At 36.8% G+C, this 27666-nt stretch overlaps 4 protein-coding genes across 12 annotated transcripts; 2 read left to right on the plus strand and 2 right to left on the minus strand.

Moving 5' to 3' along the window:
- Positions 1–3535: 3535 nt before the first annotated feature.
- On the minus strand, positions 3536–9645 carry LOC106673992 (glutamate receptor-like). 2 transcript variants are annotated; one of them, XM_024230675.1, is made up of 11 exons: positions 9490–9645; positions 5788–5969; positions 5516–5715; positions 5296–5443; positions 5061–5231; positions 4691–4957; positions 4430–4637; positions 4234–4369; positions 4100–4175; positions 3833–4043; positions 3536–3776 (listed from the first exon to the last, which is right to left on the minus strand). In XM_024230675.1, exons 4-11 carry the CDS (start codon positions 5315–5317, stop codon positions 3545–3547), a joined length of 1323 nt encoding a protein of 440 aa, XP_024086443.1. In that variant the 5' UTR covers positions 5318–5443; positions 5516–5715; positions 5788–5969; positions 9490–9645; the 3' UTR covers positions 3536–3544. The 2 variants fall into 2 exon arrangements, with proteins under 2 accessions (XP_024086443.1, XP_024086442.1); XM_024230674.1 differs by having other exon boundaries at positions 5296–5454.
- Positions 9646–11373: 1728 nt separating this feature from the next.
- On the plus strand, positions 11374–23034 carry LOC106673991 (ras-like protein family member 11A). Of its 2 annotated transcripts, XM_014406401.2 has the most exons (5): positions 11374–11485; positions 18016–18072; positions 19531–19607; positions 21835–22010; positions 22707–23034. In XM_014406401.2, the coding sequence occupies exons 1-5, from the start codon at positions 11431–11433 to the stop codon at positions 22951–22953; spliced, it is 612 nt and encodes a 203-aa protein (XP_014261887.1). In that variant the 5' UTR covers positions 11374–11430; the 3' UTR covers positions 22954–23034. The 2 variants fall into 2 exon arrangements, 1 of the variants encoding a protein (XP_014261887.1); XR_002911028.1 differs by lacking the exons at positions 11374–11485; positions 18016–18072; positions 19531–19607 and adding an exon at positions 20181–20470 and having other exon boundaries at positions 22707–22786.
- On the minus strand, positions 23031–25807 carry LOC106674082 (peripherin-2-like). Of its 5 annotated transcripts, XM_014406537.2 has the most exons (4): positions 25709–25807; positions 25476–25653; positions 23462–24008; positions 23031–23404 (listed from the first exon to the last, which is right to left on the minus strand). In XM_014406537.2, exons 3-4 carry the CDS (start codon positions 23761–23763, stop codon positions 23110–23112), a joined length of 597 nt encoding a protein of 198 aa, XP_014262023.1. In that variant the 5' UTR covers positions 23764–24008; positions 25476–25653; positions 25709–25807; the 3' UTR covers positions 23031–23109. The 5 variants fall into 5 exon arrangements, with proteins under 5 accessions (XP_014262023.1, XP_014262025.1, XP_024086437.1 ...); XM_014406539.2 differs by lacking the exon at positions 25476–25653 and having other exon boundaries at positions 25709–25804; XM_024230669.1 differs by lacking the exon at positions 25709–25807 and having other exon boundaries at positions 25476–25679.
- An 84-nt stretch (positions 25808–25891) lies between these two features.
- On the plus strand, positions 25892–27100 carry LOC106674081 (androgen-induced gene 1 protein-like). 3 transcript variants are annotated; one of them, XM_014406534.1, is made up of 3 exons: positions 25892–26006; positions 26064–26944; positions 27009–27100. In XM_014406534.1, the coding sequence occupies exons 2-3, from the start codon at positions 26091–26093 to the stop codon at positions 27022–27024; spliced, it is 870 nt and encodes a 289-aa protein (XP_014262020.1). In that variant the 5' UTR covers positions 25892–26006; positions 26064–26090; the 3' UTR covers positions 27025–27100. The 3 variants fall into 3 exon arrangements, with proteins under 3 accessions (XP_014262020.1, XP_014262021.1, XP_014262019.1); XM_014406535.1 differs by having other exon boundaries at positions 25892–26002; XM_014406533.1 differs by lacking the exon at positions 25892–26006 and having other exon boundaries at positions 26014–26944.
- Positions 27101–27666: the final 566 nt, after the last annotated feature.

Below are 27666 nucleotides of genomic sequence, written 5' to 3' on the forward strand. Positions count from 1 at the left end.
CACCTCAAAGAAGCCGACTCCTTGACAAAAATGTCTTCCTATACCGATTTCCTTCCCCATCCCTTCAAAATCCAATGTATATAAACTTAAAACAGCATTATCTCACTGCCACTTTCAACACGACACACAATTACACAGAAAACAAACACTTTGAGTGAGTAGAAATACTTTGATTAGATATAAAAAATATTTTTTTGCATAGTATAAATTCACTTTTTTCCACAACCTACATGTATATATTTGTTAAATTTAAACTATATTTGTAAATCCCAGTCCCTGAAGGTGATCTCAATAAAGATCGAAACGTTGGCACGATAAAATATTTTTCTGAAACCTACATCACACCAGACCGCATCTCACGATTTCCGAATAATCATCGACTGAAGGTCACTAATCACCACACACATGATGATGTGCGAGGCAAGGTAGGATTAACCAAAAATGTTTTTAACCTAGTGGTTAAACCGAAAGATAAAAATGTTCCTTCTGATCTGGTCCCGACCGCATCTCACGATATCTGAATAACTATCGATTAACGGTCACTAATCTTTACAAATAAGGATAATTTTAAAGAGACAGTTTTACGGCAGACAGTAAAATTGAATGTAAATTTGATATTCAAACAATAAGGATAGGAAAAAAAGGAATAATATAGTTGAAGTAAACCCAGACATGCGTAAAAAGATTTTGGAAAGGAAAATAAAACTATTTTGGAATATGTGTAGAGCCGAGGATTACATATTTATTCGCAGGTGTTTTCGTTGCAGCCGATATGATAAGGGTCAATGTATAAACGATATCGTATGCGCCATTTGTTCTGGACAGTTAAAACTATGCACCGTAAAAGACAAAAAAAATTAAATGTTTTAATTGTACAATCAGATATTAAAGACTGAGACGAATAAGGTATGCGTTAATTACACTGCGTACGCACATACGCTGAAATAATCGATCAAGCTAAACAATCAATAGATAATGGCCTCTAAATAGGTCACATCGGATGGTGTAATAAACGTTTTGCAGCTGAACTTACATCATTCACAAGCAGCAACTACGAACATTGTACAATTAATTGAAAATGGAGAAATTTAGCCATAACTCAATGGCGACAGGTTTTCCCAAAAAATTGAAAGTTTTCCACGAGCCGATCACAGGAAAAGAGCGATTATTACAGTCCCAAATGATGAATTGGATATTATAATGATAAAAACAAATTCCAAACGAAGGCCTTCCAAGTGTTAAAATCAAATTTGGTAATAATAATTCAATTGGGGCAATTTTCGCCTACTTTGAAGATAAATATTAAAGATAATATGAAACAATTAGAAAATGCCTTAGATTATTTCCAGAAGAACAAAATTATGGATGTCATAATAGGAGTTGGCACCAACGCAAGGTCGATATCTTGGTATGATAGACTAATTAACAACAAGGAAGAGTTAATGGAGGAATTTGTAATGACTAAGTTACTTTTCATTTAAATGAAAACGATGGTAAACCAAGTTTTCAGACGAAGTGCCGGAAAAACATTGATTTAAATATATGTACAACAGCCCTGTTAAAACGCATTAATAATTGAGAAAATGGTAAAACAGAATCATTGTCGGATCATGACATTTTAACTTACTCGATTAGCTATGACAGTGTACAAAATGATCAAACTAAAAACAAAGGGCACAAATATAAAGTTAAATTAGCGGACTGGGAGAAATTTGATCGCGTTTTAAGTGGTGAAGTAGCCATTCTTATAGATAGTCTGGGATACAATACTAAAGAAGTCAACGATCTGGATACAACACATCAGGAGCTTGTCAAAAATGTTCAGGACGTTAGAGTAGTCTAGTAAGATACAGAATAGCCAAAGATCCCAAGAAAATAAATCCTTGGCGGACTAAAGAGCTTACAGATATAAGGAAATTATTTAAAAAAAATTAGAAGGCAATACCAAAGGTCTAAATTTAACTCAGAACTAAGGGAAATGAGACGAGTATATGTCCCTCGAGGATTGTTCGTACGCGATTTGTTCATCCACGGTTATTCTCATCGGCTCGTTGAGTTAATAAATCATACTAATTTGCTCGGCGAATCCGAGTAACGTGGTCATGAATTTTTGGGGAGCTGCTCTTCTCTCTCCCGCAAATAACGGATTTTACAGTGATGTCATCTAACAAGGTGAGGGGTACTTCCTCTGAAGTTTTAATGTAAATGCAATAACAGTAAGGCTGATGAAACTGAACATAGTTTGTGTAAGATTTCGTGTTATCGGGAGTGCATGTATGAATTTGTTCCAAGATACTTTCAAAATCAGCATGTATAACGAACCGTAGAATCTGTTGGTGTTTGATTTTCTCAAATTGCAAGACATTTTTATCTGGTTGAGGAAGTTTTACTCGTACTCCCTTCATTTGTTCGCACCATTTAATACGATCCTGAAATACACTCTCGCAATTTTGCCTACGTTTATCAAAATGGGTAAAATATCTTTTACATATATAAAACGGGTGTCTGCGCTGTTTGCGTTCATAGGAAACAGCCTTTCAAAATTCTTAATATAACAGTAATGACTCCGATCCCCATTTTCAAGTAAAAATAAATCTGTGTGGTCTGGAAATTCTTTTGCATATATCTTTATGGGATAAAAGTCATTATTTTCCATCAAAGCAAAAACATTAATAGATATATTATTTACACGTTCAGATTTTCGAATCTCATATAAAGAGGTCAGAAGCAAGTTTACCTGAAAGAAACATGTCGAAAAGCACATTACATTAGCCAAAAAGCATTGCAACTGGTTAATATGCTTGCTCGTTCGGCAAAGGTATACTGGGTCGTGGGATCCGACGCACTTCAAATCATCTATTCTAGATCCATCTACCATTATTGATGTATTATGCAGCACCAGTCTGGATTAAAGCAGTGGACAATAATAAAAACGCCAAAAATCTCGAAGGTGTACAAAGAAAAATCGTCTACGAACTATTCATCATGCCTCCTTATGAAGACTCGGGGTCAGAGAGACAACGGTTACCCACCATATCGCCGGCAAAGATCGTTACTCCGGTGGCCGGTGGCCCCCAAGATCCGCCCAGCCATCCAGTTCCTCTTGATAGAGTCGTCGTTTTAGGACACGCAGGTCTTCCTTTGTGGTAGGCCACTCACCCCAAACCAAGCTGCCCAATTTATGGAAAGAGCTTGGTATTGCCTTGCGACCCGGCCCAGAAGTGAACCTATTTCTTCAAAAGTGGTGACGCTGTCCAGTCCCGATTTGGGGGTGAAAACAAAAAAGGGTTAAGTTGTTTATTGAGAAATTTACACTTACAAGGTTGTGAATAAAAAATTACAGAAATATTTTTCAAAGAGTTCTTTAAATATGGTGAATATGGTAGAGCATTGTGTTAAGTTATACATTTTTTCATTGCTACTGTGATATCTTTAAGATTTTAAGAACTAATGCAAAAAGATAGAAAAATTAAACTAATTGATTTTAATCATAATTTTCCACATTAGTTTTAAAAGTAATAGATTTGCTGTATTTTCTTAAGATTCAACAATCGACAGTTGATTTTTCCTCATTTTTTGTCATATTTGTTCCTGACTTGTTTGGCAGTTTTTCACCATTTTTGTGTTGTAGCAATTCAAAAGCGAGAAAACCAAATGAAATGCAGATTCCCAATGCATATATAAAAAAGGCTCCTTGGATGTGCTCGATGGTCAGGATCTTCGGCTCGTCGCTCCCCTTACTTTCCTTTTTAGCAAACGTCAATGCCAATTGAATCCTGGATAAAAATATCGCTTTATGTAAGCTTTAACGCCTGGATATTTTACATTCTACCTGTAATCTAGTAACTTTCTGGCCATTTTGTACTCCCAGTATATGTAAATTCCACCATTATGGAGGCGGTTAATGTGGTCGTCCAAGCTATCGGCGTATGCCGAACCTTTCTCAAACACCATAGTCAGCGGCGAGGCATTGATCATTTCTTTCATGACATGATGTTTAGCGACGACCTCTTCCGTAATATGAGCATGTTGGGAGTAATGCCCTAAAAATAACCTTTATGATGTTTAAGCTAACAATACTTTCATTCTTTAGGAGAACCTTCGGCAATCCTCTCAATTGCTAATCCGTCCTTTCCCGTTAATGCTTTTTTCAATATATCGGGGAACGGAAATACCTATATTAAAACGAAAAAATGAATTGTCACAATTTTAGAAATTAAATGGAAGACACACCCTGAATTGCTTCACTACCGCTACGTCACGAGGCTCGTGGCTGGCAGAAATTCCAAAGGTCCACAAAGGATGATCTGCGATCCAGGTCAGTCCACTGCTGGCTAGTTCTTCATAGGTATCTATCGGTTTCGTGTATCTGTAATTAGGAGAGAAAAATTTTCAGTCCCTTACAGCTATTGAATAAATGATGACTTACTGGGGGGATGTTAAGTAGGAAGCTAGTTCCGCAGAGTAGCAAGCAGTCAGGATTAGATAGAGAAATTCAAAAGAAGTGAAGAGGTGTCTGACAGGCGAATTGACAAACTGGTACGCCGGCTGTTGTAACACTGACATACCGAAGGATCTAATCATCGAATCGGTCAATGAGGTGAATACCCCTTTCTTCTTAATATTATTGCCAAAACCTATATGTACAATAGATTTTTCAACTTGTAGCTGACAATGTTTAATTCATTACGTGTATATTTGACGGCGAGTGCCGTAACAGCGTAAAGTCCTAAAGAAGAAGAGATCACGCAGCAGAAAAAGACGATCCACATCACGAGACCGAACGGGAGAAACGGAGTCCTCCAGGCACTCAGCTGAACAGCCTTCGGTACAAGTACAGTGATACCGGAAAGCATGTAGGTTTTGGAATAGTCAATATGAGGATAGTAATCTATCAATGTTGTAAATGATCCTCCTCCAACGTCAGCTTCACCTTTATAAATTCTTCCGACAATTCCTAGAAGAAATTATTGTTCTAATGAAATACCTCGGCAGGCCATAAATTATCTTAACACACAGTTATCTTTAGAAAAACGGATACCAAAATTTACATGATGTACCATTTCCTTGCTTGTATCCTGAAAAGTTGCCCCACTGGTGTCCATCGTCGTCGTAAACCTTTATTGTGCAATTATGCCTTTCGCAACATTCTATAAATATCCTGGCTTCATCGCCATCAAAAGGTTCGAGGTTGACGTGTGGCAAATACTGCAAAGCAGTGAATCTTACTTCTTAAACAGAAATGAAAAGGTTCCTTCAAAACAAATATACTATATAGATTCTACATTGAACTACCTTTTCCTTTCAAATCCTTCATTTTGTTTGGGTAGAGATTGACGTTGTTCTTGAAACCTAGATGTGGACTCCATTCGTCGAGAGGTATCCTTCCGGTCCTATTCGGCGTCCCGACTCGCACTGCGAAGTTATTGGTCGATAGTTTCACCTGCCGATTATCTGAATGATTTTAAATTATCAGTTTAAAAACAAAATTAATTTTTGACTGTCACTCTCTAACCTTATATTTCAAGCTCCGCGACGAGTATGTTCGCTGAGATTTCTGTAATGGGTAATGCCAAAAGACTTTCACCGTAGTCTATGCTGTTGGGGTAAACTGGCAAGAAAAACAACTTTGGGTTGTGCCTAGGGACAATATTATCTCTCGCATAGTCCCACAATTCGAAGAAACAACTAGGCTTAGAAATTTGCACTATGTATCTGAACATTAAGTTAGTTTTTTTATAAATCTAGAACCTTTTATCTAAAACATTCTTCCTGCCTGTTACTTACATGTTACAATTATGCTCGAATGCTGCTCTTAACGGATTTAAAGAGGAAGTGTCACAGCTTTCTCCAGGAAGAGATGATATTCTGATAATAGAAGGCTGCGATTTCGGATTGAAATTTTCCAACATTCCGCTTTCCGACCACAAAACCACACATGGCCGGTCGCTGAAGGATTTTTCCCAGACCTAAAATTGGGCAAAGTACAAGATAAATTCAGTTGTATTAATTAATTTTATTTATTATTTTATTAATTAATTTTATTTATTATTTTATTAATTAATTTTTATTAATTTATTATTTTATTTATTTATTTTATTTATAATTTTATTAATATTGGGTTGGCGCAAAAATAATGCAGATATTGTTCTCTGGCAGTTTGACAACAGGTAACGTAGAAGAGAATGGTAAACCGACAAACCAGAGAGCACTTTCCGAGGTCAGCTTGAACCCGATAAAAATAATAGACACTAGTGACTTCAAGTGTTCCGCATGATTCATTCCATGTAGTAATATGAAACCATCACTGCTGGAAAATACTGAAATCAAATTAAAGATATGGTCCAAAAGAAAGGCCATTGACTAAGGGTAGTGTTGAGGCTCTCGACCTGATCAAAATAATTAAGTGAATTATTGAATAGCGAGCCCATTGCCACATAATTTTGAATTTTGTCTTTACTGGTCGCTGAAGGATTTTTCCCAGACCTTATAATTCGACAAAGTACACGATTTATCCAATTTTAATCGGTTGGTAAAAAAATAATGCAGATTTTGAAAAGGCAGTCGAAACTATTTTTTATTTTTTATAAAATAAAGAAAATATATTCGAAATATTTTCCATCACAATCTATACGTCTTTGCCAACGTGTGATAAGCGCTTTTATTCCGCTGACATAAAAATCTTTATTGCGACTCTCAGTGAAGCCCTGGAAGGCGTTTCCCGCTTCACCGGGTTCTCTAAAATTTTATCTATCAAGAAGCGATCAAAATACTTAAAAAGTGGAAGTCTATAGGCGATTGGTCGAGTGAATATGGAGGGTGCGGTATGGTTTCATAACCTAAGTTTTAAGTTCCTGCAGGGTTGGCATTGCGAAAAGTGGTCTGGCGATATCTTGAAGAAGAATCGGCCCCTTACGGTTTACCAATGCTGGACAAAGACGTTGCAGTTTCCCGTGCATTTTGTCAATTTCTTAGCAATATTGATGTGATAGTTTCCCCGTAATTAAATAAATTATTGTGAACAACCTCAGCAGTACACAACCAATACTGTTTCAACATCTCCATAATGTTTTTTTGGGAGCAGATTTGATTTCGGGAAGAGTTTTGTCGCTTCATCCTTGTCAACCACCGACCTGTACGCCTCCTGTTATCGTACAGAATTTGTTTCTCATCGCACGTGATGATTCGATCGCGAAGTGGATCATTTTGGAGGCGCAACAGAAGAGACGTGCAAACTTCCAAGCGTCGATTTCTTTGGGCTTCGGTTAGTTCATCGGTCGCACTTCGCCCAAGTTTAAATTCGCACAAATAAATTAGACGAATATCTAGTTTAGACATATTTAATTTCACTGGTCCTCATTCTTATAAAATTTAATATAAACTAAAACGTTTTGTTTAAAAGATAACAGTTAAAAATATATAAAAGTAATCTTTGCGTACCAACCCAATAGATACTAATATTTCCAGTGTATCATGTCCAAAACTTCGATAATTATTATTATTGTAATTAGACTTCTCACTGCAAATATTTCGCTGTTCAAACTCCCAGCTCACCAAAGTATACATACACAGCGAGACTGCCCTTTGACACTATAGCCATGCTAATAAAAACATTCGATCTCACATGATATCCCTCGTATTAAAGCTAACTATACAGGGTGTGTTGCAAGAAGATGACAATACTCAAGGCGGTCAAACTAGATCAAAAATATAGTTAGTTAAATGCCGCCAACGTGTCAGACATTTCTATCCGAACACTTTCCTAGATGCCGTTTTTAAAGATTTTTTTTCTCTCGAGAAAACCACTTTTTTATAATAATTTATTTAAAATATGTATTAATTATAACATAATTTATTTTGTAATAATAAGCCCAATTTTCTCTATTTGTACGCGTTTTTTTACAGATAGACCACATTTTTGGAAACAGCGTTAAATTTTCTAAGGCTAATGCACTTCATAATTGACAAGTATTTTAATTACTTGTACGTTTAATGCAAGATCTTGGTGAGATGAAAAAGCTAGTGTCACTAGCGGGATTGGAACCCATGACCTTCGGCAAAATACGCCGCTGCTCTAACCACTTGAGCTAGCCTGACTTCTGTCCACTCGTACCACCACCTCCCCACCTTAACCTTTCGAATTTTCCCTCTTTTTGCCAAATTTTCAAAATATTGTTTAATAAGGATTCGATTCTCGGCGACTTATGAATTGGCCACGGGGAGCTTAGCAGTCTTAATTGTCCGTATTAATTATTTTAATTAATTATATTTGGGATAGGTCCGAATTCCGCTCGAGACTTTTTTCGCTTTTTCAACTGAACCGAGATTAAAAGAATAATTAATTAAAATAATTAATACTAATTAATAATTATGACTACTAAATATATGTATGGATTAATTGCTGTGTGCCTTATTCAGACCGCAATGGGGTATTGTCCACCAGGTTATGGACTCATTAAGGATCCAGTTTTGGATGTGTCCTCTTTTGTGGCAAGGTGCTAGGGGCCTCAGAATTCATATTGGCTCCTTTCTGGACCAACAGTCTACTTACTTCCTTATTATTGAATGCCCAGGGACCCTTATTTGGTACTGACTTCTTCAGAGACAAATTAGTAAGCGTCCCGATAATACATAACTGCCCACTACGTCCAATTATGGTGCATACCGACCGGTGGATGGATAACTTCGAACTGAAGTACGGGCGACACTCTCGTTACCCTTGCGACTTCTCGCTGGAGTTCGAGCAAAAAAAGGCACCCAGTGAAGAACACAGTAAGAACAGAGCCTAGCTCAACTCTGAAATCAGGGCAATGATTCCGTCCCAGGTGCGTCGTTCTCGGAGTGGAGCAGCTAGGTGCTCACGCGCCTAGTAGGCAGAGTAGAGCAGTTTCTGTGTAGGGGCGAAAGTCCTTCACTATAAACTTCTCTAGAACTTTTAAGATCCTATAGCTCGATTGAAGAAAACAAAATCGTCTAAAGGTTCTCCGACAGGTTGACAATAGGCAACGTACAAGAGAATGATAAACCGACAAACCAGAGAACCCGAAAAAAAAATAATAGACACTGTCTAGTGACTTCTAGTGTTTCGCATGATTCATCCCATGTAATAAAGTAAAACCATCACTCCTGGAAAATACTGAAATCAAATTATTGATATGGTACAAAGCAAGGCCATTGACTAAGGCCAGTGTTGGGACCTGAGCAAAAGAATTAACTCACTTACTGAGGTGAAGGAGCTCTGAAAAAAAAACGATCGTCAGCTAACAACCTAATTCAGACAATCAACATTTACGATTGGTCCACACCAAAATTCTAAAAACACGCCAAATTTTACCCATGGAATCGTGGGTAAGAAAAATTTGGTGCTCGAAATTAGTGATCCGATCCTTACAAAGTGTAAGTTTAGTATTTCTTTAATTAATTAAATCTGTCTAATTATTAATTATTCTGTTTGTGTAAATTGCTTTTACGGCCTTTTTAGCATATTACCTGCTCTGCTAGAGATCCCATCTGATCGTTGATGTTTCCTCCGGTGATGTTCTCCGGAATAAAATCTGGAGAAAAATTTTCCGCCTCACCCATGAAATATATGAACGAGCTTACGAGAAAGTACAAGATCATTGTGTAACACGTTCCGCCCTTCTGCAGGACTTCTGCCGTTTAAGCTCTCTTTGATCTTACTGAAAGGACATAATAAATATTAAGTTAAAACCGTTTATCCCTTGTTTGTCGACAAAATAATATCGATCTAAGAAACAGGTGAAATTTCGACAAACATTTCTGATAAAAGGGGAGACACATATTAATAGAAAAAATTCAATAATAAATTTACGATTCTCTCAGTAAAACAAAAGGTTTTAAATTCTTAATAGTTGTTGATCAAGTTCAATTACGCACGAACGAAGCACAAGTAGAAGGTTCATCTTTGTTGTTTTATCATATTGTTTAACCATAGTTTCGCTTTGCATCATGTTCATCATACAATGTTAAGCCAAAAATGTGCATTAAATGATGAAGGTATAGAAATATCACGGGAAAAATTGTCCGCCGGCCCTTGGTTGAATCTGTATCCCAGTGTGATTAATTGTCTGTTCAAAGGAAATAAGGCAGAGTTATGTCTAAAAAGGTTTCAACCTTCAAACTTAAATCTTTAAGCTTGATTGAAAAGCTCAATTAGTACCCGCCTTGAGAATAAATTTGACGAAATATCGGCATACTTAAAAACGTAGTTTTTCTTTTCTTTTATTCCATGTCTACCTGGCCGAGTATCCCAATCTTCAAATGAATATTCATATTATACGACAAAATTACTGGAGTTCTGAAAAAATGCCAAGAACTCACATCCAGACTAAATTTACAACTATATGGTTCACAGATGGATCTAGGATGGCACAGGGAGTAGTGTAAGGGATAAAAGGGACGAACCGTACCATAGTAAAGCCCCTTGGACTAATACCAATGATTTACCACGCTGAGGTTCAAAACATTATGCACAGGAGTTAATAAAAATAATTATGAAAGGTGGACAAATTTACATACTTTCCGACATTCAAGCAGGTATAAACGCACTATATGCGTATGCTTTCAACTTCTAACTTGCCTAGGAGTTCCTAAATTACTTAATGACCTGGGAAAATAAAAAGATTACCTTCAATTGGGTTCCAGGACACGAAGGCATAGTAGGAAACGAACGGGCTGCCCAACTAGCCAAAAAGAAGAGGCAACCCTCTTTCCAATGAGACCAGAAGCCACCGGAAAAGTGGCTTGCAAAAGAAAAACTGAAACACTGAACAAAAGCATGAGGCAAGCTAAGATCAAAAAGGAAGGCGAAGGAGCTCCTCTATGTCAGCAGAGGAAGGATTTGAGAAAAATTATAGGCTTCTACACCGGCCCCAGAGAACCTTTTTCTACTTTTCCTCTTAATTCTCAATATCTAAACTTTTTATATATTTTATACATAGCTTTAGGTTTCGTTGTTGTTAAATTATTTAATATATTGTGCTCCATTTCTGGATGCCTAGAATTTATAATTGCCTGAACCAGTTGTTTTTTTATTCATTTCCGGTCTTATTTTTACCTCTGGTTTTCCCTCTTATGATTTGATTGCCCCTACGCTTCTATTGTAATTATGTAGTTTTGAGAGGTCACGTTCCATTATTTACACCTAGAGAAAGATTATGGTTGTAGGAGGGGGTCGACTCTTGTCTATTAGACTTAATTATAACAGTAATCCCAGCCTGGGGAAAGGACGAAAAAGGCAAAACGTCTACCGTTACCGGCTTTTCTTCTCTAGATCCCCCGGGGATAATCCTGGCCCGGGGAGGCGATCTATCTCTGCACGCGAATCGCTCCTGGTGGGAGACGTGAAAGAGCCAGGAAGAAAAGGGAAGCGACCCGTGCCAGTGAGTGCTATGAGACTTCACAGTCACCATGCCTCAGAGGCTTCGATTCGTCGTACTCGGCTCCAGCCGGGTCGGAAAAACCGGTAAGGAGAAATTTAATAAAGAAGAATACGTTAAATTGTATAGTCTAAATATATAAGTGAACCAAAAAATCTTTTGACATGTTAAAAAGCATGTTTTGGTGTAACATAAATTGCCTAATGGCATTAATCTGTTAACTAAGCAGTTGGCAGCTATGTATCCACCATACTTATACAGGTTCCAAACAAACTGTGTCTTACAAAAATTGACTTGGTTATCACAAACATACCCTAAAGAAAGGTTCAAACACGCGTCGCTTAATTTCTTCATCCAAAAAACCTGGTTTCTTGTTAAATTAAAATATCTAAAAAATTGACTTTCTTAAAAAAACCTAACTAAGAAAAAGTTGTAGAGAATTAAATTTCGGTTAAAATGAAACCGTTAGTACGAAGAGGGAAAGATTTTGCCAGTTGTTTTTGTTTTTTGGATTCACGAGTGGGCAATATAGGAAGATCCGTTTGGTCAGTCGTTAGAATAGGTTGCAAAAGTTTTGTTTAATAATAAAAAATAGTGAATTTGTTCATGTTTTTAATTCTATTTATCATTTGATTTGTTAGTAACAATTTATTTTTATACCTAAAGCTATAGAAGCGTAAAAAAACCATCAAATGACAAATTGGTGGTTTGTGACTGTTTATCTCTGCATTTACGATGTCTAGAAGGTTTTTAATGAGTTTTTTTATAGGAAATTCAATTCTTATATATTTTCCTTCGTTAATTTTTATACGAAAAATAATATTTCCTGACTTGTTTCCTAAAATGTATGAAAAACCATGTTTTTGGACGAAAGCATTAAACCCTAAGAAAACAATCCATTACATGGGATCCCCTCCTGGGCTTTTTATTTCATTTTATGCCAATTTTATTCCAACATGAAAACATTAATAAAAAACGAATAAGTAATTAATAATAAATAAAAATACCTAAAGTTTGACCAAAAATGTTGATTTTTCGTTTTCGACAATCTTTCACTCTAGGACATCTCCAACAGTTTCTGACCAATTCAAACAAACAAATCACAATTTTAAATAAAATCGATTTTTTGTGTTTGTAAAAACTTTGAGGCGTTTTATATAACAAATAATAAAAATCGAGGGAGCAAGCCCACAATTACTCAATTTTCGTAAATCATAGCTCGTTTAGATTAATTTTACTTTTTGAACCATTTTGTACAAGATTTTGTAATTTTCAAAAACTTCATTTTTAATGACAAATTGGTGGTTTATGACTGTATATCTCAGTATTTATGAAGTCTAGAAGATTTGGGTACGTTAATTTAAAGGGAATTTAATTCCTTACACATTTTTCTTCCTCACTGTTTTGACAAAAGCTAGTTCCTGACATTTTCCAAAATATTGAAAAAACCATAACTATGGTTTTGAATATAAACATTAAACTTGTGGGAAACATCACACCACGGGACCCCATGTATAGAAATCATCGTTTTATGCTAATTTGAATCCCACTTGAAGCATTAATAAAATAAAAAAGGTAATTAATAATAAATCATCTAAAATTGACCAGAAATGTTTTTGCTTTTTGCTTTCGACAATCTTTCACACTGGGAGATCTTCATGAATTCCTGATCAATTTCAGCCAAACGAATTCCAATTTTTATTAAATAAAATCTCTTTTTTGAATGTGTAAAAACTTTGAGGCATTTCATATAAAAAAAAATTAAAAAATCAAGGGAATATTCCCAAAACTCTAATTTACACAACTACTTCGTTTTCATAAAACGTAGCTGGTTGAGATTAATTTTACTTTAGGAACTATTTTTTAAAATGATATTTTCTAATCATTACACCGAGAGAAAAGAATTTCTTTTATGCCAATTTGAACCCAATATGAAAACATTTGTATATTTACAAAAAATATTTTTAATAACAAATGGTTTATGACTTATATCACCATTTCTGAAGGCTAGAAGATTTTAATTATATTAATTTTAATGGAAATTTAATTCCCTATACATTTTACTTCATCACTGTTTGGACAAAAGCTAATAATTCTTGACATATTTTCAAAAAAGAAGGAAAAACCATGTTTTTGGATGTAAGCATTAAACATGAAAAAAATGATCCTAAGCGAATACGCTAAACTTGGCACATGTGTGTATGTATGTACGTACATGTGCGAATTTGAGCCTGTATAAATCCAAATCCAAATAAAGTTAGCGTCTCAAGGGAGCACGTCACACCCTGTATAATTAATACATCTGCTCATTATTTTTAAAACTTAGCTGGTTTCGATCAATTTTACTTTTTTATATATTTTTAACGGTTAGACCTAGAGTATATAAAATAACAGCATTCACAACATTAAATAATCAAATGGGACAGATTTGACAACTTGCAAGTACTTGACAAATTTTATTTATTTAGTTAATCAATATATTGTGATAAAACATTCACCCAAAAATTTGCCAGTCAATAAAAGGGGGGTCAGTGGGGGGGGGGGTTTAACATTTACTATGGATTGAAAACTTAAGGAGTACTTCATTTGAAACTTTGTCGTCACAGACATCGCATATTACATAAAATTTTAGCAATTTCAACATTACCTTCGGTCGGTTTGGATTGCTGTGCTTTTGACTAAGGGATTTCTTTCAGGATGAATCCTTTTTTGATTAAAATAAGGGTTGGATATTTCATTTTATGAAGTGGGTAACGCCCAGTGGCCCATAATACGATAAACTTTTCTGCTGCTTAAATTAAAATTGTTTTTTATTTATTCAACTGTTTTTTTTCAGTACATCCGAGGATTAAAATTTAATGAGCTATTTTGCTTTACGTTGAGATAATTTTGCCAGTGTCACCTTAGATATCAAAGCTGTCCGTTGCGAAAGAAAGCCGTTACCTCACCGGCAACGCGACTCTCTTGTCCATTATTGTTGTAGGACAGTGGCGAAAGGAAAATTTGTTTTCAATGTACAATTTGTAAACAGCCCCGACCTCGCTTCACGTTCGACACACTCGTTTTTCAGATCCTTAACGAGACAGTACTGTGTTAATCTTACATACACTTTACCGCAATATGCCATTCATATGAACAAAAGATAAGGGATGATCTTAATGCACGTTAGCATAGTCTAAAAATTGAAAAACTTTGGTCGAGGGTTCGCAGTAATAGTACTTTCAGTTTTTCCCATAAAAAAGCGAATAAAAGTTTGGAAGAACTTTGGAACTAAATTCCGGAACTTTGTGGGAGTGTTATGGCCTTTTGTGCTTCCTTGCAATCAATCAACTGACACAGATCTTTCTCAAATACTGGAGGATTTGTAGTTAAACCTGTTAGGATTCAAACTCTCACTGCTTACTCTGATTCTTTCTAACGCTAATGGACTCTTTTTGGATTTATACACCATATTTTTCTAAATAATGACGCCCAATTGTTATGGTCTTTGCTTTTTGTGTTGTTTTGTCTATATGTCTTTTATTTCCATGCGACCCATAGCCTCACACCATCTTTCTACTTATTTGATCCTGTGGTAAAGTCATCAGGTCATGACCAAAAGTGATAAAAGTACACCTCCTTGAGTATATCCTTTTACTGTCCTATAAATTTGGATTTATAAAAACTAAAATTTGAACATGGATGTACATATATACACACTTGTACCGAACCTATCAGATCTCAAACTTGACTGGTAATTTAAGTGCAATTCTTTGTAATTTACTAAAAATTATCGCCAAGTGTGGTGTTGGCAGTCCGGGGACAGACCTAGGTCTTATCCGTCCAGCCGCCGAGGTAGTGGTTCTTGTGCTTTCAACAACTAAGTCAATTCAGCACCCAACACATGCACTTCCTAGATCCGAACCCATCCACTCTCAATTTTCCTTAAATCCATTCTTTTCTATTTACTATTATTCACTCAATTATGCCGTGGAGTACTCGATATTCCTCTGTACACCCAATAAATAACTAATCTAATTCAGGGTGGTTGGAGTAATCAATATTCCGCTATCGGCATTTTCACGCCACACATTCACGCCAATAAATACATTCACTCTCATCGCACACTAGGGACATAAAACTATTATTACTATATACAATAAAACAACTCTGTTTCCACAAAAAAAGTCGGATTCTTTTAATTGCTAGATGTGTCGATTGGAGTACTCCATATCCAGACCTAATATATTTANTATATAGTAATAATCAATACAATAACACTGTTTTCTCCAAGAATCGGAACACGGGACCCAGATCTTTGCTGACTTGGTTAAGCCAAATTTTAACTTCGAGTGGCATTCCTACGGCTCTTTATATGGAGCCAAGGAACCGCACCACTCAATTAGGTGGGACACATCGAACAACCTGCAGGCATGACACAGACGCGGGCTTAAGCCAAAAAGTAAACGTCTATGTGTTAACCTCGCATGGCCTATTCTTAATTGTGTGAGGGTTACGTTTGTTCTACGAGTCCGAGTCCTACGAAGGCCTCCTATCTACACTTCCGATCCGGCCTTACTATCCTATGATTTTTCATTTGTAATGGATTTATCTTTATTCCAAGTACATTTTATATTTGGGTGAAAATGCAAGGAACCAAATTTTTCTTTGGAACCTACTACTTATTAACTTATTATACAACCCGGAATAACTTAACACTAAAACGAAAAAAATTAACAACGCAACTGTTTAAACAACTATAATAAATTAGCTATAGGCTGTAGTCGGAATGCGGTTTGATGAAATGTTGAGGTCCGGTACGTAAGATTAAAGGATTTAAGTCTCACAGGATTCGGACGACGGGAGGAATCCTGACCCGTCAAACTCTGACATGGTTCATGAATACCAAATCTTTTTCTTTTATTGTTGAACCTTGCTTCAAAATAGTACAAGAGTTCAAAAAAACAGATTATATTTATATACAGGTGGTATCTATTTATATACTCGTTACCAACAGACAACAGCAGATCCTATTAATTCATACCTCGATCGACTCCTTATAACTAACTACATTACAAGCTCAAGAAAATGTTGTAAATGCTATCTGATGATTTGAACCAGTTGCTTTGGTAATGTGGAATTGTATTACTTAATGTAGACAATTCAAAAGAACAGCATAGTTAAATATAAACAGATAATTCCTGGATTCGTGAACAACGACAGGAGAGCGTCTTGCTTGGTTTAAAAGTTTCGAGGAATGAAGAAACGTTTTTCGCTTTAGAACAGATGAAAACTTCACTTATTTAAAAAAATTAGAATAATTTTGGAAATTTTACCAGTTAAAATTGTTCAGCCTATAATCTTCAGTCAACATTCAACAATTATACCAAAGCTTTTACATGAAATGTTTTGGTTTCATCCATGAACTCGAGGCTCTACACAAGGCCATTAACATCATTTAAGTCACTCACCCTGAACTCGCCACACTACAGAACACCCTAAATCCCGAAACCCAAGCTCTTTTTTTAAATTAAAAACAATATCGAGGCCAAAATATCGAAGTATAAACACCTTGTCTCCCAACTGATCTCTGCTGTATTTTTGACTGCTTTTCTGGAAAGCGTGGAGGCGTAAATTGCCTATACAGAAACACTCTTTGCAATAAAAAATTTGTAAAATTCGAATTATCTTCCAAAACGTGGGAAAAGAAGAAACCCTTCTAACCCGGCTTCGACTCGGCCACTCACGGTTCACCCAAAGTTCGTTCTCAAATCCTTAAATCTATGTGTACAACCTTCTATGATGGTTTTAATGAGGAGGCTTTTTCATTATGCCTATTGGATTTTCAAAGTTGAGCGACATCTTGCCCAAGCTGCTTAATTATGTTTTAAAGAGGAGAAATCTTCTTAAAATAGCGATTACATGATTTTCGTCATATTAGGGTCAACACGTTTTTCCTTCCTCCATTTGTCTCAATCCTGGATTTCCAGAGATAAAACGTTTGGGCTTTTCGACGTTCAGCCACGTATTTATTAACATATATGACAAAAATGTCTTGAAACCATTTTTGATCAATAGATCTTAGAAGTCAAAAAAGGAGCAGTTATTCGGCCATCATGTCTCATATATAGCCTCTGACTATCGCCTAAGAGGAGGATATCCGATACTCGTGGATCCACGAAATGACATGTTTGAATTTAAACCAACGATGATGAATTTTTTTAATAATTTTAAGTTAAGTTAAAGTTATATAGTTTTCTTTACTAGGGTCTTGACAAATTCATTTGTTTTTGGTCCAGTGTCACACCAAGGAAAGTATGGCATACTATAACTCTAAATATGATTCTTTTTAAAACAAAATACAAATTTTTAGCGAAGAAATGGCATTTACGTATACTGAGAAGTGTATTGACTCAAGAAATACCCTTGAGGTAAACCAGCGTGGTAAGCAGATGGATCCAGAACGCAAGGAGGTAAAAGGCGGTATTTGATCTCAGAAACAAGTATTCGAGTGTTTGGACGGATTAAAAATCGTGATATTTTTACAAAGCTTAGGGTGTTTAGTAGTACTACCTTCTAAAGCATAGAAATTTGAATTGTGCAGTTTATCCCATTTAAACGTTTTCTTTTGTTCCAGCCATCACCGTCCGATTTTTGACTCAGAGATTCATAGGTGAATACAGCTCACGGAAAGGTAATTTTGCAACATATTAAACGGTTTATGATCAGAATTGGGATACTAACATACCTTGAATCGCATTTGTCTTGAACAAAAGAATGATCGGACTTGCAGATTTGAAAGTAAAACATATCTCCGAACAAACAATATTATCAATGCCGTGATCGGCACCTTTCTCTTCCCGACCTTTTTGCCCGAATCTTCTGTTACATATTACGTATAATATAAAAGTGGTAAGAGGCGGAACAGCTCCTTATCCCATTGTACAATATGAATAAACGATTCAACTCGGCTGCTCAACAATAGGGCTTTCACTGCGGGCAGAGCTTTCTTCATTACGGCGCCCTAGTACGTCGAGACCCCTCCAATCTTCGTAACGATAGGCTTCAGCCATTAAAAATTCCTATACCCGATATTAATTCTGCGAAATTTATGTTATTTTTGGTGATTTTCAGTACCGCGTAAACACCGTTTCTAAAAAAATTCTACACTCTCCAACAATACCATAGTGTTCGAACATTGTGTTATATATTCGTTTATGGGTCCGTCGGGGTCGTTGGATCAACTTCTTTATTCTTTCTTTTTTTTAAGCTTTTCATCCATAGCCAAACTGAATTTGGCAAATTTTCAATGAGGAAAATTTCGTTTGTTGACGAGACTCACATATTCAATCATTTTTTCTATGCATGTCTCTCTCTCTCTCTCTCTCTCTCTCTCATAATCATCTCATGATATATATATCATCTCATATATATATATATATATCATCTCATGATATATATATCATCTCATATATATATATATATATCATCTCATGATATATATATCATCTCATATATATATATATATATAGCCACTGTCCCTGTCCCTCTCCGTCTATTTATTCCGCTCCCTCCCCTTTCTATCATTCCCTCCCTCCCTCTTAACCTACCCTCTCCCTCTCTCTCTCTTCCTATATCCCTTTCCTTCTATCTCCTTCTCACCCATTCTTTCTATTTTTTCCTTCTCTCTCATACTCTCTCACTCGTTCTCTATGCCTGTGTGTATGTCTTTCTCCCTCTCTCTCACTCTCTCACTCTCTCTCTCTCACTCTCTCTCTCACTCACTCTCTCTCTCTCACTCTCTCTCTATCTCTCTCTCTCTCTTTATGCCCTCTTTCTCACTCTCTCCCTTTCCCTCTTCCTCTCTCTCTCTCCTTTATCCCTCACCCTCAACCCATCTTTCTCCCTCTCCCTTAGCCCCTCTATCTTACCTTTCTTTATTCCCATCTCCCCCTCTCTTTCACTCTATTTTTCTCTCTCTCTCTCTCTCCCTCCCTTTCTCCTCATTCTCTCGCTCTCTATTCCATTCTCTCGCTCTCTATCTATCTCACTCTATCTCCTCCCTCTCCTTCTTTTTCTTCCTCTCTTTCTCTATGTCACGCTATTTCTCACAATCTCCCTCTCTCTCTTTTAATTTTTTTATTGATTTCAGACCAGATTTACAAAAGCATGATCAGAATAGATGGGAAAACCGCCCACCTAGAAATTCTAGATACCTGCAGATGCCTGGTAAGTACATTATCGTATTATTTAGTGTCAAAATCCACTTCACCTACTATATCAGATAATTTAATTTCTTCCAATAAGTTTTTAATCAGTAATTTGAGGGATAGAACATCTTTATGGAGCGTGCCGCACTTTTACGATTATTCATTATCAGACGGTCTATGCATCCGATCCTTGATGAACTTGGGCATTCTTATTATGAATCCTGAAGGAACTTAGATCACGGTTATCATCTTTCTCTCCTCTTCTTTTCTACAGGGAACGCGGGTAGAAAAGTCGAAGAAGACTGGATAAAAGTGCAATCACCTCTTTAGCCTTTGTTTGATAATTGACGTCCGGTTTGGTGACGGTCGCTAATGAAAAATTCGGCCCCCCTTGTTATTTTGCCATCTTCTGTGTTCTGGCGACAAAAGCCTTCCTGGAACTCTGCCTTCCTCGGGCCGCTAACTCGACGTCGATTGATGGATAATCTTTTACGAAATAGAAAAATATGTACTTAAAACAAATATTTGTACTTTGAAAATAACAACAATATGTTTAATAAAAAAAAATTAAAAAATTAACCGTGTTAATAATCATAATGTAGTTTAGTCACTTCCGGTCTATTATGTCTTTCATGACTTTTGTTCTAACATATACTTCGGCTTTGCCATCTCTGCCATTGTCCAACTGATATAATTGTGCGCAATTCAAAATCAATTTGGAGTTGTTGATGTTTGAGTTCAATATCTAAACAATATGATATTGTTTCTGCTTGGCTATTCGACATGTTAAAGATATAGACTTTTTCTTTGTTACTTCTTTAAATTGCAAGGACTACAGTTTGGAAGATGCTGGTGCACTTGCTCATGGGTTCTGAGTTTTAGGTATTTACCCTTGCAATTATATGTTCTTGCGACTTTAAGAAAGTTCCTGGTAATACTAGAGATAGGCATCTGCACCAGTGTGCCTATTTTCTAGCAAAGTCATCCACGTTTTTCTTTCTCTCTATTCCTGCATGTCCTAGAACCCAGCAGAGAATGACTCTATTTTACGAAAAATAAACACAGGAGTCTTTAACGAAGCTTGGGTTCTGATAAAAGCCTTAAGTTTGATGAAGAGCTCTTAAACATAAGATTGGAGGTTACACAATAAACCTGTATTGGTCACAGAGTGTAAGGTCATAAAGATTAGATTAGATTATAGTAAGAGCATAGTCAATTGATCATCTCCATTTTTGTCTAGAGTTTCTCATTGAGCTTAAGGTTATTTACTAGATCCGAAAACAACTTAAAGGATTCCCATGAGTATCATTCAGGACCGGGCTTTACTTTTCCCAGGAGTAGAATCTCAGTGTACATAAGCAATAGAGGACATGTTCCACTGTTCCTGGCAATATATATACAGGCTTGTTTCTTCAAGTCCATACATTTTACATATGGAGTGTCCAGTCAGCAGTCCGTCTGTTATTTTAGTCTTAACACTACCTAGATTTATTAGTTCTGTTCTTAGTTTCTGCGATGGTCCTTTGATGAATTTTTATTTTCACCTGTCATGGGCTATACTCTCATTGAACGGAGGACTTATTTTTTATCTTTTGCCTTATGGATGCAAGTTTTTGTCAGTTTGGTATGCCAGAAAATGATTCAGGGCCAATAGGTGTCCCATCGTACATTTCTTGGCCAATTTATGGGCCTTTTCATTGTTCCTTCTGCTCTGTGTGCCCTGGTACCAAAATAATGATAATTCCTCCCCCCCCCCATATCAGCCAGAGCTCTAATGCAATCCCATACGTCACCGGTCTTTGCTTCTGATGCCTTTAGTGCCTCCTGACTGTCAGAGTAGATGGTTATTATTTTTCTGGTAATACCCAACATTTAGATTTCTCTGACACAGGGTTTGATAATTACATTCTACGCGTGAATGCTATGGCTATTGCCCAAGGCTTATATGCACACTAGTTTATGGTTTTCTCTCAGTCTGCTCTACCAGGTACCAGACTACAGGCATCCGTACAATTCTGTTTACTTGAAGCTCCTCCCCCTCCTAAGTGGCTCCTTTTTATATTAGTAGCCTACTCTGCATGAGCCTATGAAATGTGGCTCTGGCCTCTCTCTGGATAAAGATATGTAATAGTGGTAGGTTCCAGGGCGGCAGTCAGTTCGTAAAAAGGCCAACTACTTTTAACCTTAACCTTAATCATGCCACGATATGCCATATTTTAAGGTAACATATTTCATTGTCACTACAGGGTTTCGAGAGGATAGGCGAGCTCGCCTCTTGGGGACAGGGGTTCTTGGTCGTTTTCAGCCTGACGGACATACTAACTCTTCTAGAAGCGGTCACCATCATCAGAACACTCGCGGGTCACCGACCGTGGCGGCCGATCATCCTACTTGCTAACAAGTCCGACTTACGCCACGCCAGGTGAGAAATTATCATTTTCGGTATGCAATTGTTGGAGGGATATGTCCCAAGAGACCCCGGTGACCTATGTATACTCTTGCAAGTCTTCATTTGTCTAGCCGACATCAATAAATATACACATTGGGTACGGGTTTTAACAGATGTTAATGACTGGTACCCTAACTCCCCTGATTTTTACCCTGTTGCTTTAACAATGTGTTTGTCAGCTTTGGTCTATCTGGCTCTTCTGAAGTTCGCCCACTTCTCCTTTTTCGAGGATCATTTCTGAGATGGAGGATTTTAGGTTTGACCTTAATGTTATCTTAATGTTATGATATCTTCTTATCCTAGGTATAGGGTTTGGGCATTTATATGTTCTTGCCGATCCTCATTTAGGCTTTTAGCCAGATTTTATCAACGAATAAACCCATTTGTATAGCTGTTTTCTCAAAAGTCATTGACAGGTATAAAGCCCTAACGCCATGATGTGTACTCCCTCAAAGCTGTAGCAATATGTTTGTCAGCTTTGTTGAGGGTTCTTAAATCATAAGCTTACTGTATCTGGCACCTTTCGAGTTCGACCACTTTGTTTTTTGTGAACTTATTCTGAGATGGAGGATTCTGTGTTTGTTACGGCCCTCCAGATACTCCTCTGGCCAGTGTGACTGCTTTTTCTTGGACCTAATTAATTAGGGGTTGAGTTTTCTTATTTTCCAGGTCCGTTAGTACGAAGTGCGGTTTGGAGGCGGCAGTATCTGAGGGAAGTCTTTACCTGGAGGTGACCGCCGCCGGAGAAGCTTCTGGGCCAAATTTGGCCTTCACAGCCCTGGCCAGGCTCGTCGTCGCCTCTAGGCCATCCTTCGACTCATGCATCCCGTTTCTCGCAATCGCTGCAAAACTCATTAAAAGAAAAAGGGGAAAAGCCGAAAGGAAGCCTTTCATCAAAGAAACTTGCATTTTGTAATCTAACTTGTGATAAGAACAATTTTGTAAATAAGTCTTGTAAATAAAACAATTTCCTGTACAACATATTCTAGCTTTTAATAAAAAATTTTTTTTGGAAATATGTGAAGCCTATATTGGAAATAAAATGTTATTAAAATTAAGATGTCCCTACTTTTTAACTGGGCTTATCCGATTCTTCTTCGAATTGGTACATGTTTCTGTTGGTAACGTCATTGTCTAGCTTTCTTTTAGAAGCCGGCTTCGTTCCAAAGACCCAGCAGTAGAACCTATCGTCCTGGAGAGCAGTGCTGTCCCCAGATTGGACGATTCGGTCGAAGACTGCCCCGAGAAGGTAAAAACAGCCGAAGATCAACCCCTTGATCGCTAGCGTATACAGCCCGTTGAGATATACACGTTCAAAACGAGACAAACAGCCTTGCTTCCACAGGCCGAGGTTTTCCGGTTCGTACCTGAAAAATTGCACAAAACTGAAATAAATGCAGAAAAAAATATATTTTATTACTTACTTATAAGATATGAAGAACGTTTCTCCGATTCCTTCGTGGATGCAAGGTCCGATGTCGTATTTGGAGCAGCAGCTGAAGGGCACAGCGCCGCGTGAATTGTTCAAGTTCTTGGTCTTCTCGTACCAACTGATTTGCAGCCAATCTCGGTAATCGTTGACACCGCAACAATGATATTTGATCTGTACACGGTCGACGAGCTGCTTCCGATCTTCCGGGTACGTGTTCAGAGCTTTGTTCAAAGCCTCGCCGATTCCTATCAGGTCGACGTGATAAACCCTGATCATCAACACGCATAAAGCCATATGGCTTATCGTTACGACGACGCTAGAGAGTATAAGAGCGAAATACAAACAGTTTTGCAAATCGCTAAGTCCCGCGTGCCTGAGAAGTAACCATTTAAGAAAAAAGCTCACCGCTGACAATGAAATCAAGCAAGAGTAGAGACAGCCCTCGATATAAACGGCAGTACTGCTCTTCTGAAGCTCGGCCAATTCTGCCAAGTCCACGTGCTTTTGAGTGAATAGGAATGAAAAATATCCATTGTAAACTGAAAGTATTATCAATAGAAAACAATATGTTCTGACAAATACAATGAACTTAACATAACTCGAAGGCTTTAACAACATTTAGTCGAAAATGTTAAACTAGACCATCTGTTCTTTCGCAATTTTAACGTTTCATTTCTTTCATTTATAAACTTGTTAAATAATTGTACACAGGCTTAATTCAAAAGTAGAAAAAAGTTATGTTGAATTGATTCACAGTTAAAATTGGATCCGTCTGTTCTCGCTGGTTTAAGTTTAACTCTAAAGTTTCTTCTTTACGTCGAAGCGATGTCTTTTACTTACAATATAAATTAGGTAACTACAAGATTGGACAGGTTGATTAGCATTAATAGGTTAACAGGTTCAGGTGACGGATTCATATTAGAGGAGGACAATGTGGCAAAATTCGACTGTTGAAACGTGCAAAATGCCGTTACCTTTTTATACCGGGACCGTTCTGTTTTGTCCGTCCGGCAATGGCTTCTCTTTTGAGCTTTAAATTGAAAACAATGGTAAAAACATAGCCGGAGGTGTTCATTTCTCCTCTTGGCCTTTGAAGATTTTTAATGTAAGATCCGACGAAGCCCCGCGGGGCTTGGGACGCTATCCTGTTCGCTATATTGTTTTATCCTCCTTTCAACCCAAACAACAGTCTACCAGCTTTGTTATTTTCTAAATTGTTTTATTTACGACTTCACAGATCTCTTTCTTTACGACTTGATATGACTTAAGGTCTACAATTTGGAAGCGAATCAATTCAAAACCCTTACAAAATCATTGTTTTTCTTTTGGGATTTGTGACTTTCTAACAACCCCCAAAACCAATTTCACTTACGATGAACTAGATTATCGACCTGCTGGAAACATGAAGTCTTTTCAGAGGATCTTCGGAAGAGGTCAAACAGAGAAAACTTCCTTACGGTTTTCGCCGAGCTTTCGACAGTTTTATANTCTCTCTCTCTCTCTCTCTCTCTCTCTCTCTCTCTCTCTCTCTCTCTCTCTCTCTCTCCCCATACTATTTTCTCTATTCCCTTTCTCATCTTTCTCTCTTTCTATCACTCTCTCTTTTGTTAAATTAAACTGAAGGAGATTCAATTTACAATAAAAATTGTAGTCGCTTAAAAAAATTCCAACAAGCGTTATTCCAGTTCACCGCCATCTGTTTGATTTGCTTTTGAGATAAGATTCGATTTTCTGGTTTTTTTTCTCAAAAAACGAAGTTCTCTGTCTCACTTTCTCACTCTCTCTCATTCCCCCACTCTCCCTTATACCTTCATCCTCCTCTCATTCCTTCTCTCTCTCCCACTCCCTTCTCACGCCCTTTCACTCCTTCTCTTCTATTTTTTTCTTTGTCTGTTTTACGTATTTATTTTAATTATTTACATCTAGAAAAATGTACATAAACTTTCTCTCTTTTTCCCGCTAATCTTTTGTGTTTATAATCATTTTTCTATTTTTACCTTCGTTACCTTTTCTTTGGTTGCCTTCTTGTCACACTTAGATGATAAATCACTGGGAAGAATAAGGGTATTTGAAACTGACTTGACTATGTAGATTCGATGAAACGCTTGGGTGTTATTAGTAAAACCCTTTCATGGAACTTGCAAGTGAGCAACAGGACAAAGAAAATGTATCATGCGCTATCAACTAAAGTACATAAGAATATGTTAACATTCGAATTAAGAAAGCAGATGGTCTTCACCTTTTATAGTAAACTCACTGGCTTTGAATTTAATTGGGGATAAAAAAAGAAATTTAAATAATAGCACTAAGTATTATTCCTGTGTTCAACAAGTTAGAAAGGGGGGAAATAAAACTTTGGCGGTATTTCCTTTGTTTCCGGAATAGGGTCTTCCGGACACCTGTCACTTTGATCATGTGTTAAGCATCATATCAAAGTTGTATTGGGTAGAAAATATTTTTATAAATTTCATATTAAATTTTGGCTCTGAACGTTTTAGAAAGATTTTTTTACTTTTTGGAACTAATCGCACTTGTATGTAAGTAATACTGTTACATTTGCCTTAATGTTTTATTTAATAATTTTTCCTTGTCAGGACACTGTGACAAACCGATTCCGAAACATGGAAGTACAGTACGAAAGAAAACACAATCAGATCTATCTTTATGTTTCTACGTTTGTTCACACTGTTGGTGTCCTTAATTTTTCTGCGGGAATATGTTGTCGACTGTATAAAGATATTACCCACGAAGACCAAGATTTCTACATGAGATTTGCTTATTCCTTTAAATATGTCACTATGCTGAACGCAGTAATCCAGTTGGGATATTTCGTTGTGGCTCTCACAGTTGACATTATGGCAATTTGTTCGTACACTTTGGACGCACCTAACGGGTGGTTGAAGGCGAGATCATTCTTCAGATGCTCGATAGCTATACCATGTGGATTGTATACATGCGTGATGTTTTGGATATTCCATTGGTACGATGTCGCCTTGTTGGGTGATTACAATTCGCCATGGCTGCGTCATACATTATACACGTCGAACGTCATTATTTTACTGTTTGATGTGATCTTCTGCAAGGGTGAATCTTCCGAAATTGTAATATCTCTACTTGTGATAAATGCCCCCTGTTTATTATACTTCATATGGCTTCATATCATTTATTACTGCACTGGCGTGTGGGCGGTTTCTTTTGTGAAAAATCTTACCCTCGTGGAAAGGCTGTTGATGTACGTCGGAACTGTGCTCGAACATTGGGTGGGTTATTTCATTGGTAGGCTTTTAAATGACATTTTGTGGAATGAAGATTTCGTCGCTCGAATCCCGTTTTTACGCCGTTTTGTCTCAGTGCCTCCTCGGTTCATCTATGGAAATCCGTCTAACGAATCTCTCAAAATTGGAAAAGTCTTGAGCGGTACCGAAAACATGTTTGTGGACCGACCGGTTAAAAAAAAGAAAACTCAGCCCAAAAGGTAAAATTTAAAATAAATTATTTGAAACACATGATTTGATTGAAAACTTTTTTTTTGTTTTCAGAAAGAAAATTCCTTAAAAGTGGTGACATTCTGTTTTATTGAAAGTTTACTTGAGGTAACGCTGTTACGTAATCCACCTTTTACGCTAATAAACGAAAAGATGAAATGATGTTTTTTTCTTTAGTAATTTTCGTATAAATATAAATTATAAAATTAAATAAATATATAATATATATACATATGTAACTGAAGCTAACAGCTCTGAACTGTACATGGCACGACTTAATTTCCCAAAATTTTATTTCCCTTCCAGTGAAATTCAAACTGTTCCACTCAGTTTGCCGCTCGATACTATGCTTCGCCTCACAAGTCTGGGGCTATGAAAAATTTGAACAGCTTGAAAAAACTCAACGTTTTTTCATTAGAAAGTTATTTGCCCTTCCCAAAACCACCACGAATTTTATGATTTATTTAGAGACTAAAGTTGACCCGGTATTTTTATATACTTTCAAACTCCTTTTTAATTACATCTTTAAACTCTTGAAACATCCTGATTACCGTCTTTCCAAAATAGAAGCCCTGGAAGTCGTTAGTCGTGGTGCATTGTAGTTTGAACGTTGGAATAGCATGTGTAGGGATCTATCATGTGACTCATCATTTTCTATAAATAACTTGAATGAGTGGCCTTTCAAGTTTAAGGAAATTATAACAAAACTGAG

Source organism: Cimex lectularius, unplaced genomic scaffold (assembly GCF_000648675.2).
Source record: "Cimex lectularius strain Harlan isolate CLEC.00 unplaced genomic scaffold, Clec_2.1 scaffold70, whole genome shotgun sequence".
Classification (NCBI taxonomy): Eukaryota; Metazoa; Arthropoda; class Insecta; order Hemiptera; family Cimicidae; genus Cimex; species Cimex lectularius.